Genomic DNA, 14,003 nt, shown 5'->3' on the forward strand with positions numbered 1-14,003 from the left:
TCCAAGACGAAGAGTTGTTGCTGAAGATGACGGCGACGAAGATACATCCATTTCTCGATCAGGTAGAAAAGGGAGAAAATGGAGTAAAGCTAGTAGGAAGGCTGTGAGAATCCAGGCTGCAAAAGACGCAGCACCTGTCAAAGCTGAAATCTTAGAGGTAGAGGAAGAAGGCATGTCCATCGAGGATTTAGCTTACAACCTAGCCATCGGCGAAGGTGACATCCTTGGGTATCTATATTCAAAAGGGATTAGACCTGATGGTGTGCAGACCTTGGACCGCGAGATGGTGAAGATGATTTGTAGAGATTACGATGTTGAGGTCCTTGATGCTGATTCAGTTAAAGTAGAAGAGATGGCAAAGAAAAGGCAAACTTTTGATGAAGAAGATTTGGACAAGTTAGAGGACAGGCCTCCTGTCATAACGATAATGGGTCATGTGGACCATGGAAAGGTAGGCACAGTTTGCACTACTGTTTTTTTTCTCTCATATCCTACTCGCCCATAAAAGATATGTAGAGTCCTAATGGCATTTGTTACCTATTTTGCAGACTACTCTTCTGGATTATATCAGAAAAAGCAAGGTATGGATGAGACTAGATATCCGACGTAACATGGATTTGCCTTTTTATTTATCAAAAACTTTCATTGTGGCTTCTTAAATTCTTTATCAATTCTAAAGCATGGCTAATGGAGATTAATGTGTTGAGGATACAACTCGTCTTTAGCTCAGGAGTACATATTTCTGCTTTGTTTCTGAAATACTATTTGTGTTAGTTCATTTTGCTTACTGCCTAGGTTAGTGCTACATAGCATTTTCAGCTAATCTCGCTTTGCTGGATATCTGTAGGTTGCTGCTTCAGAAGCAGGGGGAATTACACAAGGAATTGGTGCCTATAAGGTGTCGGTCCCTGTTGATGGAAAGTTGCAGTCCTGCGTTTTCCTTGATACCCCTGGACATGAGGTAGATCCTTTTTCTTGCAATTGAATCTTCACTTGTTCGTTTCTGATGCTGAATTTTCATTGATTATACTTCCTGAGCTTCTATTTTTCCATGTAGCATGTTCTTGACTATCTCACATCTCGTGTTAGGCATACCATAGTTTTGCTCATCTGACTTTTATGTGCTCATCTAGGCATTTGGTGCTATGAGAGCTCGAGGGGCACGAGTCACTGACATTGCAATCATTGTGGTTGCTGCTGATGATGGAATTCGTCCTCAAACAAGTGAAGCAATAGCTCACGCAAAGGCTGCTGCTGTACCAATAGTCATAGCTATAAATAAGGTATTAGATTCATGTAGCACATGTATTCTTCTATCTACGAATAGAAAGATTGCTGAGTACTGTTTTTGTTTTGTTAATTCTTCTTTACCTTGTGAATATGTAATTTCTCTCAGTCTGATTCATTTCCTGTTCCAGATAGATAAGGAAGGAGCAAGTCCAGAGAGAGTGATGCAAGAGCTTTCTTCAATTGGTTTGATGCCTGAAGACTGGGGTGGTGATGTTCCAATGGTTCAGGTTGAAATACATACTTTCATCACATATATGTTTCAGGTTCCACATGTTCCATAGGTTCTCATATCATGCTCTATATTTGTCCTTAACAGATCAGTGCGTTGAAAGGGGAGCATATAGATGATCTGTTGGAAACTGTCATGCTTGTTGCAGAGGTTAGTTTGCTATAAAACCCATGATAACAAGTTTGCTTGATTTTTCCGTCTCTTTTTGCTAGATCCATAATGAAGCTTAATTTTGACTTCTTCTTGTAAGCTACATAGTGGCTACGAAATTACTTACATACTTGCTCCAAAGTGGACCCAAAATTTTGTTTTAAGGAGGAATATAGACTAATAACACTTACATATGGGATTAATTCATATATTTTCTCTTAGTCTCTGCTTTTGCTTCTCATTAGCTTTTGCTTGTGGACTGACCCTATTTTGGCTGTTACAGCTACAAGAGTTGAAAGCAAATCCACACAGAAATGCCAAGGGCATTGTTATCGAGGCTGGACTTGATAAAGCAAAAGGACCATTTGCGACATTCATTGTTCAGAAGGGCACTTTGAAAAGAGGGGATGTTGTTGTTTGCGGAGAAGCTTTCGGAAAGGTCTACCCAAAATTTTAGTTTTCTCCTGAAGCCGCATTGTGCAGATGTTATAAAATGGCTAGGAACTTACCTACTTTGGTTTTGCTCTGTTTTTGTGTGTTAGGTACGAGCTTTATTTGATCACAGCGGGGAACGAGTTGATGAAGCTGGGCCCTCCATACCTGCACAGGTTTGTAGTTTCATAATCTAACCTAAGTTAAACGTCACTGCACACTCACTAATGGAAATACTCTATGCAATTTCATGTTTATTTTCTTGGTGACACAATTTTGATACTATGTTCTCATGTGTGGATTGATTTAGATATCTAATTTGAGAATCTAAATTACATTTTGCAGGTGATTGGCTTAAATAATGTCCCAATTGCTGGTGACGAATTTGAGATTGTCTCTTCCCTTGATATGGCGCGTGAGATGGCAGAGGCACGTGCAATATCACTAAGAGATGAAAGAATATCTGCAAAGGCTGGGGATGGAAAGGTCACGCTTTCCTCCTTAGCTTCTGCTGTATCAGCGAAAAAGATGTCAGGCTTAGATTTGCATCAGCTTAATATCATCTTGAAGGTCGATGTACAGGTAAAGGGTCTATTTGGTTTCATCCGCTCATCTTCTTAAACACTTTGGTTTCTGTGGTCTCTTCTAATTTATGCTGATGCAAATCGTCAATGTGACAACTAGGGATCCATTGAAGCCGTCAGACAAGCCCTGCAAGTCCTCCCTCAGGAGAATGTCACCTTAAAATTCTTGCTACAAGCGACAGGGGACGTCAGCAACAGTGATGTTGATCTAGCATCAGCGAGTGAAGCCATCATTTTTGGATTTAATGTCAAAGCGTCTGGTTCTGTTAAAAAAGCTGCAGAAAACAAAGGTGTTGAAATCCGACTATACAGAGTTATCTATGAGCTTATTGATGATGTGCGAAACGCAATGGAAGGACTTCTTGAGTCTGTTGAGGTTAGCATTGATTTCTTAAGCAATTCGGAAGCGTTTTTTTGTTGCCTTATCTGATAACAAGCCTCTTTAGAGTTACACACGATGAAATATCTGTTCCTTCCACATGAGTAGGCATAACAACTGGAATTATTTTATGGTTCAATAGCCTGAAAAGTAAATCTCTGTGTCATGTCATGGATTATCATAAAACATAGGTTTTGGTCTCAGTTGATGTGCCTTATTGGATTTTTCGAAAACTGAGGATGTCTGTTGCTGTTGATAGGAACAAATCCCGATTGGCTCAGCAGAAGTTCGGGCTACTTTCAGCAGTGGTAGTGGTCGTGTGGCTGGGTGTATGGTGAATGAAGGGAAATTTGTCAAAGATTGTGGCATCAGGGTACTCCGGAAGGGTAAAACTGTCCATGTCGGTGTCCTTGATTCTCTTAAACGAGTTAAAGAAAACGTGAAAGAGGTAAACTATCAACTTCTATCTTACATGCTGAGATATGTTCAAATCCAAACCAAATCCTGTTTTTTTTAGACTTTCTTACTTGATCAGTATAAACCTCTCACGCTCATTATGATTTTCTAGGTGGGTGCTGGATTAGAATGTGGTATTGGTATGGATGACTACGATGATTGGATTGAAGGAGATATCATCGAGGCCTTTAACGCAGTTCAAAAGAGGCGAACGCTAGAAGAAGCATCGGCTTCAATGTCTGCCGCGATTGAAGAGGCTGGAGTCTAATTGTGATCCTGGTTTTGCTTCAAAAGACTAAAGTCATCAAAGAAACTCAAGCAAACAACAAAATCAGACCCTCAGGGTAAGATTTGGGTCACAAGAGTTTGGTTGGTACATTGTTTGTATGGTCTCATATTGTACATGGCAAATGTTTCTACATGTGGTTGATTGATGTAGGAAAAAAAAGGAAGATTCAAATGAAACAATATTTATCTTGAAAAAAGTCACAAAATAATATCCTTTATTTATTTTGTCTATAATAAATTCATATATCTTGTTTTATAATTTTTGGGTTTCACGCAACGGTTTATAAAAGGATTATACGCCTCAATTGGAAAAGTTTTTATAAAATTATAAAATTATAAAAATAAGTTCACAAAAATCATATTTCTGAAAATTCATTTCCTAAAATGAGAAAGTGGGAGAACATTGGTGTAGTGGAAATTTAACAGACAAGAGATGGGCGCGAAAAAGACAGCAATAACTTCCCCACTTGTGTGTATATGTGAAGTGGCTTTAACGGTCAACGATAGAAATGATGAGTTCACAGACTCCAACGCTCTCTTCTCACCCATCACCAAGAAATTAAAACAAAAAAAGCAAACAGGTGCACTTAAAAAGATCATTGTCCTGAATCATCCTTTTTCACGTGTCGTCTTCATCAAATCCTCACCGTCACAACAACCAAGATCCTCTGTTTTCTTCGATTGACAACCCAGAGAAACACTAAAAAGGATCCCTACATTTTTATTCAATGGATTTGTACTACAAAACCAGATCACCATCACGTGATTTGAAACCACTAGCAGCTCAAAAATATGGTGAACCAAATCGGAGAAAGAGACGATGTCGTCGACAAAGAGAATTAAAACAGAGTTGACTTCTTGAAGAGACAGAGAAAACAGAAACCTTTCCAAAGTGTTTTGCAGATAGTCTTTCTTGATCAATCAAAGCCAGTCTGTAATTTTCTCAATCTCAATCTAATCTTTTTTTGTCCTCGTAGCCAAAACCATTCCGTGACTGCCCCCCCAAATCGACGTTTCTTTTCGTTTCTTCCTGATGTTTTCGGAGATCACTCTGTGTTCTTACCAAAGCTAACTTGTAAAAACATGAGAGGAAGTATCTGTTTCCTGGCAATAGTGGTTCTCTGTTCTTTCTCTTTCATCTTTGTGAGATCCTTAAACGAGGAAGGGCGTGTTCTTCTGGAGTTTAAAGCTCTTCTTAACGACTCCAATGGCTATCTGGCAAGGTGGAATCCGTTGGATTCAAATCCCTGCAACTGGACCGGAATCGCGTGTACCAGTCTCAGAACTGTAAGTTCTGTTGATCTAAATGGGATGAATCTTTCAGGTACACTATCTCCTCTCATATGCAAGCTTAATGGTTTGAGAAAACTGAATGTTTCCACCAACTTCATCTCTGGTCCGATCCCTCGAGATTTATCTCTCTGTCGAAGCCTAGAAGTTCTTGATCTCTGCACAAATAGGTTCCACGGAGTAATACCAATTCAGCTAACCATGATCATCACTCTTATGAAGCTGTATCTATGCGAGAATTATCTTTTCGGTTCGATCCCTAGACAAATTGGTAGTTTGAGTTCGCTCCAAGAGCTTGTGATCTATAGCAACAATCTCACCGGTGTAATCCCTCCTTCCATGGGGAAATTGAGACAGCTGCGGGTCATTAGGGCAGGGCGGAACACGTTTTCGGGTGTGATTCCGTCTGAAATCAGCGGATGCGAGAGCCTAAAGGTACTTGGACTAGCAGAGAATCTTCTTGAAGGTTCTCTTCCTAAGCAGCTCGAGAAGCTTCGCAATCTTACTGATTTGATACTCTGGCAAAACCGTCTATCCAGCGAGATACCTCCTTCAGTAGGAAACATCACCAGTCTGGAGGTGCTTGCGCTCCACGAAAACTACTTCACAGGATCAATTCCAAGAGATATTGGGAAGCTCACAAAGATGAAAAGGCTGTACCTTTACACAAACCAGTTAACCGGAGAGATACCTCGTGAAATAGGCAACTTGACAAATGCAGTTGAGATAGATTTTTCCGAGAATCAGTTAACAGGTTTCATCCCGATAGAGTTCGGTCAGATCCTGAATCTCCGATTACTTCATCTTTTTGAGAACATCCTTGGAGGTCCAATTCCTAGGGAGCTTGGGGAATTGACACTGTTGGAGAAGCTAGACTTGTCTATCAATAGACTAAACGGTACTATCCCACAAGAGCTTCAGTTCCTAACTTACCTTGTGGATTTGCAACTTTTTGACAACCAGCTTGAAGGGACGATTCCTCCTCTAATCGGTTTCTATAGCAATTTTTCTGTTCTTGATATGTCTGCCAATTCTCTGTCTGGTTCAATTCCCGCCCACTTCTGCAGATTTCAGAAGCTAATACTTCTGAGTCTTGGTTCAAACAAGTTATCAGGAAACATCCCTCGTGATCTGAAAACCTGCAAGTCACTGACAAAGCTAATGTTAGGCGATAACCAGCTAACAGGAAGCCTTCCCGTTGAATTATTTAATCTTCAGAACCTTACTGCATTAGAGCTTCACCAAAACTGGTTATCAGGGAATATATCTGCAGACCTGGGAAAGCTGAAGAATTTAGAAAGACTGCGTCTTGCTAACAACAATTTTACTGGTGAAATTCCTTCAGAGATTGGGAGTCTCACAAAGATTGTTGGCTTAAACATCTCCTCCAATCAGCTCACTGGTCACATCCCTAAAGAGTTGGGGAGTTGTGTCACTATCCAGAGGCTTGACCTTAGTGGCAACAAGTTTTCCGGGTACATAGCAGAAGAGCTTGGTCAGTTGGTCAATTTAGAGATTTTGAAATTGTCTGATAATAGATTGACCGGAGAAATTCCTCATAGCGTTGGAGATCTTACTCGGCTCATGGAGTTACAACTAGGAGGCAATCTCTTGTCTGGAAACATTCCAGTGGAGCTTGGAAAGTTAACCTCTCTGCAAATCTCCCTCAACATTAGTCACAATTATCTCTCAGGTATGATTCCAGACAGTTTAGGAAATCTACAAATGTTGGAGATACTTTACCTCAACGACAACAAGCTTTCAGGTGAGATCCCTGCATCAATCGGGAATCTCATGAGCCTCCTCATCTGCAATATCTCAAACAATAACTTGTTAGGAACAGTACCAGACACAGCAGTGTTTCAGCGGATGGATTCATCGAACTTTGCTGGAAACCACGGTTTGTGTAACTCTCAGAGAACCCACTGCCAACCACTTGCCCCAAATTCTGATTCGAAGATAAATTGGTTAATGAACGGTTCGAAAAGGCAAAAGATCTTGACAATCACTTGTCTTGTGATCGGCTCGGTTTTTCTTATCACTTTCCTTGGTATCTGTTGGGCCATAAAGCGGCGAGAACCAGCCTTTGTTTCTCTTGAGGATCAAACAAAACCGGATGTCATGGACAGCTACTATTTCCCTAAAAAAGGTTTCACATATCAAGGCCTTGTGGATGCAACCAGAAACTTCTCCGAAGACGTGGTTTTAGGGAAAGGAGCGTGTGGAACGGTCTACAAAGCTGAAATGTCAGATGGCGAGGTGATAGCCGTGAAGAAACTAAACTCTCGCGGCGAAGGAGCTAGTTCTGATAATAGCTTCAGAGCTGAGATATCAACACTTGGAAAGATAAGACACAGGAATATTGTGAAGCTATATGGTTTCTGCTATCACCAGAACTCAAATCTTCTCTTGTATGAGTACATGTCAAAAGGAAGCCTCGGCGAACAACTACAGCGAGGAGGTGAGAAAAACTGCTTGTTGGATTGGAATGCTCGGTACAGAATCGCCCTCGGCGCTGCAGAGGGTCTGTGTTACCTCCATCATGATTGCAGACCTCAAATAGTTCACCGCGACATAAAATCGAACAACATTCTTCTTGATGAACTGTTCCAGGCTCATGTTGGAGATTTTGGCCTGGCTAAGTTGATTGACCTCTCTTACTCAAAGTCCATGTCAGCGGTTGCAGGCTCTTACGGATACATCGCTCCAGGTGAGTAAAACATCACAGGATTCTTTCTCCCACACTAGCTAATCTGACACATATCTGATTGATGTTTTGCTTTGTTTCAGAATATGCTTACACGATGAAGGTGACAGAGAAATGTGATATCTATAGCTTTGGAGTAGTGCTTTTGGAGCTAATAACAGGAAAGCCCCCAGTTCAACCGCTGGAGCAAGGAGGGGATCTAGTCAATTGGGTTAGAAGATCAATCCGTAACATGGTTCAAACCATTGAAATGTTTGATCCGAGGCTGGATAGAAATGATAAGAGAACGGTTCATGAGATGTCTCTTGTCCTAAAGATTGCACTGTTCTGCACCAGCAATTCTCCGGCTAGTAGACCAACGATGAGAGAAGTTGTGGCAATGATTATCGAAGCTCGGGGATCAACTAGTCTCTCTTCCTCGTCAATTACATCAGAAACTCCTCTAGACGAAGCAAACTCCTCCAAAGGTAAATGTACCCACACATACTTTTCTCTGCAAGTCCTAACATTCATTCAATTTTTCTGATTCTCATATGAACATTTCTTGCTGTTCTGCAGGTATTGACTTTGTTGTATCACCTTAAAGTCAGCAAAAAAATCCAGTTCAGTCAAACAGTGGAAAATAGGATGTTGACTCTCTGATTCACAAATTCACAATGATATCTGCAGTTATTAGATAAACCAACACATTGTTCAGAAACATTGCAGAACATGTAAAGCATCTATTTTGCAAAAGAAGAAAACCAGAGTCCAAGAACAGATAAGCCGCTAAGATCTTTCTTAAAGGAAAATATAATTAGTTCTACAGATCACTTATGTTTCAATTTAATACGGATTCAGAGGGGGAAAAAAAATCCATAAACGTATCTTCCTAGAACCTTCGTGGCTCTCTGATAAACTCTCGTTGACATACATTGAACATAAACAAGCTTACTTCTCCAACAAAATAGAAGAGCAACCCAAGAAACGAAATAAAAAGATAAACTTGAAACCGAAGTCAAGTGTTGATATTTTTTACTTTCTAAAACAAAATCTTCTGTATCGATAGGATAAAACTGAGAAAAAAATGAGTATGATACACTCCATCGTTTCGTTGCGCAAAATCCCCGAATTGAGCTTTAAAACAAGACCAAGTTCAGGCTTCCTTCTGTATTAAATTGGTCTCTGGGAAGCCATATGCATATATATAAATTAAATATAGAAGAGGGTGATTCATCAAATTTTCTTCAATAGGAATCGAAATCAAATTCCCAAAAGATGGGTGGATTTTTGGCAAAGAAGAACCCTAATTTCAAAACAAGGAACAGCTTCACTTCGAAATGCTCATCTTTAATGAAACAACAACACGCTCGTCTCTGTATAATTCGACTCTGCGCCACTATGCTCTTCCGCTCGTACATGGATCACGACGATTAACTAAATTACGTTAACTAATGATGTTCTTTTCCTTTCTTTTTTTTTTTGTCGATCTCTCTGATTCGACTAGTGGGTTCTCTTTTGGGCCTATTGGGCCTCTTTCCCCTCTTAACAGATATGGGGTTTTAAAGCTACAGCGACTAAATTAGGGGTTTTTTTTATATCAGTGTTTCGCCGGCGAGGGAAGCTCACGGCATCAATTCTTACATTTTTCCTATCGGTCCGGAGTTGTTTTTCTTTTTTTTCCTTCAAAAAATTCAAATGATGTTTATATGTCTGCTCATGTCTAGAGTGTGTAAGCAATGTTAATCCAACAATCGCAAAGTTGTGAGGCCTCAAATTGTGAAAATATGAAATTTGAGCCAACAACAATCAAATACTCTAGTTGAATACAGTTCTTTTACGAAAACAACCTAGATTCAATTTGTTCTCCGGCGACGAGAAACCTATCCTTATGAATTACTCCTCTTCTCTCTCATCTCCCAGATACGAAGCCTCCAGGTTCTTCGCTTTTCATCTTGTTCTTCTAGTAGTATACTTCGGTTTCTGCACTTTTTTTTCCAACGATCTCTCTTTAGTTGATGAACTTGTTTATTGTTGAAATCGATGTGCTTTTGGCACTCTGATGATGAAAGAAGTTTCTATATATTAGTCCTAGCTAGACACCAAATCAACAACACGCAGTAGTCATCAAATCAATCAACTCCTTCTGCTACGAATTGGATACGACCAAACTGTTAGTAAGTAGTAACTGGGTGGGTCTTTTGTATATTATTTTGATAAGCTCACTATGTGTATACAAGGAGGAGGAATAGAGTGGAAGCAGCACATGAGACATGTGGGAGCACGTGCAAGGGACTGAAGACATTTGTATATAAACTGAGAATAGTCATTGTAGTTGGGGGATGCATTGTTTGTTGTATGTTGAGTGACGTATGTGTCGCTTAGGGAGATAGAGTTGATGAATCGGTGATGTGCCGGTGGCTCTATTCTTTGTAACAGTGCATCGGAAGTAATAGATAAGAGTTTACACATTGATTCTTATCATATTTAGTCTGTTATGAATACAAAGAGTTGTGAGGGTCTCGATCAAGGAAATCACACAACTGAATGAATGATCTCCATTACTTAAACTTACTTAAGAAAGATTAGTTAGTAGTTACTACTCACTACTCAGAGCATTGAATCTTTATGCTCATCTCCTAGCAACTGAGCACCAGTAAAAACAATAAGAAACAGAAAACCCAATGGCAACCCCTATAATAAAAGTTCTCTTCAACTCTGTATCCTCTTTATCCATGGTTGTAGCAGGCGGCTTTATTGGAGCCTTGCAAGAAGTCAGCAGTATGCCACCGCACAACAGGGGGTTTCCTTCAAAATATGCTCTTGGATAAGTATCAAACTGACTTCCTGTGGGTATTGGCCCTTCAAGAGTGTTGTTCGCCACATTGAAGTAATACATGAAATGGAGGCCCGTTAGCGACCAAGGAATTCTACCAGATAAATTATTGTTGGACAGGTCTAGCCTCTCTAAGTTGGTGAGTTTCGACAACTCATCCGGGATGCTGCCAGACAAATTGTTGCCAAGAAGCTCAAGGAAATGAAGAACCTTTACCTGGCCAACCTCAACTGGTATACTTCCTGTCAGGTTATTCCTTCTGATGTAAATTGCAGGTGGGAGGCTGGACAGCTGATTGTATTGCTGATTGATTGTACCGTTACTGGGATTGACAAAAACAGGCAGCTCTAGATATTTCTTTTCTGTTGCGTCGTAGGCCTTTTGTGACATCAGAGCCCTTAGGTGAAAGATTTTCTTTGGCAGCGCTCCTGAAAGTAGGTTATCTGAGAGGTCCATGTAGAAAAGGTTGGGGAGAGTTCCCAGCCAACCAGGAATTGACCCTTCTAGTCGGTTGAGGGATAGGTCCATGACTTCTAAGCTCTTCAGTTTGATTAGCCAAGCTGGTATTTCACCTTTCAGTCGACTTCCACCAATGCCAAATATTTGAAGTTTTGGGAATCCATCTGGGGCCAGAAAGTCTCTGTTGTTTGGAACTGTCTCATCATAGAAATTCTTAGCCATGATTAGAGTGGACAACTTCCTGCAGCCCTGTAGAATGCTGAGAGCGCCTCTAATGTTCGTCAGTTTATTGTCTGAAATAGTCAGAAACGACAAGGACTCGAGTTCCAGTACTTGAGGAGATATCTGCCTCGTTAACTTGTTTCCTGAAAACCTGATTGCCGTGAGTGACTTGCAGGAGAAAACCTTATCAGGGAGATAACCGGTGAAGCTATTGTTTCCAAGATCCAGAACAGTAAGACGTTGAAACTGAGAAAAATCGAGCTCTGTTAAGTTTCCGCCCAGCTGATTGACCCTTAGATTCAACTTGACGAGATTGGTGCAATTTGCTAGAGATAAGGGGATTAAACCAGTGAGTTTATTGATATGAAGCTGGAGGCTACGCAGGCTGGATAGGTTACCTATACCCATTGGTATTTCTCCTTCAAGCTGATTAAAGTAGAGCTCTAGTGAGGTAAGTTTCCTGAGCCGGGTGATAGCATCATTGATCTTTCCAGAAAGACGATTGACTGGTAGAAAGAGTTGCTCGAGCTCGAAAAGATTGTAAATGTCACTTGGGATTTCACCAGAGAGATTGTTGAAGCCTGCTCGTAGAACTTTTAGCCTCAAGCATCTGCCTAATCCTTGGGAGATATGGCCGTTGAAATCATTATAGGAGAAATCCAGTTTGCTGAGCTGCGGTGAACTCGTGCACATGAAAGAAGGGATTGGACCTGTGAAGCTGTTGTTGCTAACATTGAAACTGATCAAATTGATAGCTCCCTGGAGATAAACAGAACTATGGTGGGGACTTCACCCTGCAGAAGATTGCTCGACAGATCAAGTGTCTGAATAGAGAAGAATCTATTGCTTCCGTTTCCAAATGCTTGTTCAAGTGGCAACTCACCATCAAAGCTATTGTAACTAAGATTAAGAACCATGAGCTGATCAAGGGTCGAGAAAAGACCTTGTGGGAGAGGACCCGAGAGATGGTTATAAGAAAGATCGAGACGAGAGAGACGGTGAAGTTTCTGAACAGACGAAGTGAGAATCCCAGAGAGTCCTCTAAAGGGCAAGGAAATCGCAGTGACGTGACTATCTGATGAATCATCGCAGGTAATTCCCTCCCAGGAGCAACAATCAGTGGACAGATTCCAATTCAAAGGAGAAATATAAGAAAAAACATTGCCGGAAAACCACAGGAGAGATTCTCGATCTTGCAAGTTACAGACAGCTTCCGAAGGTGTAAGAAAGAGGGCAGATAGGAAAAAAACACAGAGGAAGAAGAGATGCATGTAGGAACTCAGAGGTTGTATCGGTGTTGTGATTAATGGTCTCACAAGACCTTTGGCTTCGGATCTCATTTCCTTATCTATCATAGCGAGAAGAAGAACAATACAGAGAAGAAGAAGAAGAAATAGAAAACTTCATGTCAATACAGAGGTGACCAAGGCAAAATAGTCACCCAGAGAGAAGTGTGATCTTGTCAATACCATCGTTGACCAAGGCAAGTAGTCAAAAGCTTTCATTTATATTTATTCATTTAATCCTTTCATTAATTCTCTTATACCATTGTTAATTCTATGTTAATTCCATTGCAAAATTCGTGGACCCTTTTTAAGGATCCCTGTTTCACTTCTGTTCCTGTATTATTTTCCTCCTCCGACACGACGAAATTAGTGGCTTCGTGCCATCATCATATTAGGGGTCCTGGTAAGTCCTTCTCGATCAGAAAGATGGAACATTGGTGTGTAGCTTACTTACACCATGGTCTTGATGGTTTCCTATTTACTTGAATAATTATATTCATCGAAGAAATTTCTGGTTTTTTTTTGGGTTCTTGTCCACTAGTTCCACAGTTTGAAGCTATACGGTGGCATTTGAGGCTTTAAACCATGGCCGAGAATTTAGACAAACCATTGCTGGATCGTGATTCTTTCGATAGAAAAGGAATTGACTTGGTAAATTTATTCGTCATTCCTTTATTTTTGATTCAAAATCTTGGATCCTTTTTGTGACGCTTGAGCTTGACAGGGTATATTGCCACTGGAGGAGGTTTTTGGATACCTAAGAACATCGTCTCAGGGGCTTCTATCTGGTGATGCTGAAGAAAGATTGAACATATTTGGTCCTAACAGACTTGAAGAGAAACAGGTAATCTCCTAAACAGCTTATCTTCAAAGTGTGTGTCTCTCTCACTCTCTCTATTGCATTATTCTTGCCAAGTAGAAAAGAGAAGCTTATGAGTTCTGAGATCTTCTCTTCGATGCATAATGTCTAGTTATTTCTGTACGTAAAGTTGTGGTTTTTTTTACAGTGACTCTTGGATATTATGTGGATGATGTGCTAATGCTATTGAAAACAATGATGCAGGAGAACAAGTTTCTGAAATTCCTAGGTTTTATGTGGAACCCATTGTCATGGGTTATGGAAGCTGCAGCATTGATGGCCATCGCCCTCGCTAATAGTGAAGTAAGACAATCAGAGTTTTCATTCATGTTTATCAAATCGTTTCTCTTCTTTACTATGTCAATATACTACTTGAAACTCTTGGTGATAATGGTATTTACAGAGACTGGGTCCTGACTGGGAAGACTTTGTTGGAATTGTTTGCCTTTTACTGATCAACGCAACAATCAGCTTCTTTGAAGAAAACAATGCTGGCAATGCTGCTGCAGCTCTTATGGCTCGCTTGGCTCTAAAGACAAGAGTATGGTTCTTTACCT

At 40.4% G+C, this 14,003-nt stretch overlaps 3 protein-coding genes and 1 pseudogene across 4 annotated transcripts in view; 3 read left to right on the top strand and 1 right to left on the bottom strand.

The window, feature by feature from the left end:
• Positions 1-4,030, top strand: part of LOC104740413 (translation initiation factor IF-2, chloroplastic) — a gene marked incomplete in the record, with an annotated part of 6,276 nt that extends 2,246 nt beyond the window's left edge. Inside the window, 12 exon segments of the mRNA XM_010460992.2 lie at positions 1-451; positions 549-581; positions 848-961; positions 1,134-1,283; positions 1,419-1,517; positions 1,607-1,669; positions 1,953-2,108; positions 2,212-2,277; positions 2,447-2,683; positions 2,786-3,061; positions 3,324-3,512; positions 3,633-4,030. Of these exon segments, the coding sequence (XP_010459294.1) occupies positions 1-451; positions 549-581; positions 848-961; positions 1,134-1,283; positions 1,419-1,517; positions 1,607-1,669; positions 1,953-2,108; positions 2,212-2,277; positions 2,447-2,683; positions 2,786-3,061; positions 3,324-3,512; positions 3,633-3,788 (1,990 nt within the window).
• LOC104740414 (leucine-rich repeat receptor-like serine/threonine-protein kinase At1g17230) lies at positions 4,279-8,612 on the top strand. Its single transcript, XM_010460993.2, has 3 exons — positions 4,279-7,808; positions 7,889-8,272; positions 8,364-8,612. The coding sequence occupies exons 1-3, from the start codon at positions 4,892-4,894 to the stop codon at positions 8,387-8,389; spliced, it is 3,327 nt and encodes a 1,108-aa protein (XP_010459295.1). The 5' UTR covers positions 4,279-4,891; the 3' UTR covers positions 8,390-8,612.
• Positions 9,518-12,863, bottom strand: LOC104740416 (annotated as a pseudogene).
• LOC104740417 (ATPase 10, plasma membrane-type) overlaps positions 12,862-14,003 on the top strand; it is a 7,437-nt gene continuing 6,295 nt past the window's right edge. For both annotated transcript variants that reach the window (XM_010460996.2, XM_010460998.2), the window contains exons 1-2: positions 12,862-12,990; positions 13,129-13,238. In XM_010460996.2, coding sequence (XP_010459298.1) covers positions 13,173-13,238 — 66 coding nt within the window. In that variant the 5' untranslated portion in view covers positions 12,862-12,990; positions 13,129-13,172. The remainder of the gene's footprint in view (positions 12,991-13,128; positions 13,239-14,003) is intronic.

The sequence above is a fragment of the Camelina sativa genome, chromosome 14 (genome assembly GCF_000633955.1).
Source record: "Camelina sativa cultivar DH55 chromosome 14, Cs, whole genome shotgun sequence".
Taxonomy (NCBI): Eukaryota; Viridiplantae; Streptophyta; class Magnoliopsida; order Brassicales; family Brassicaceae; genus Camelina; species Camelina sativa.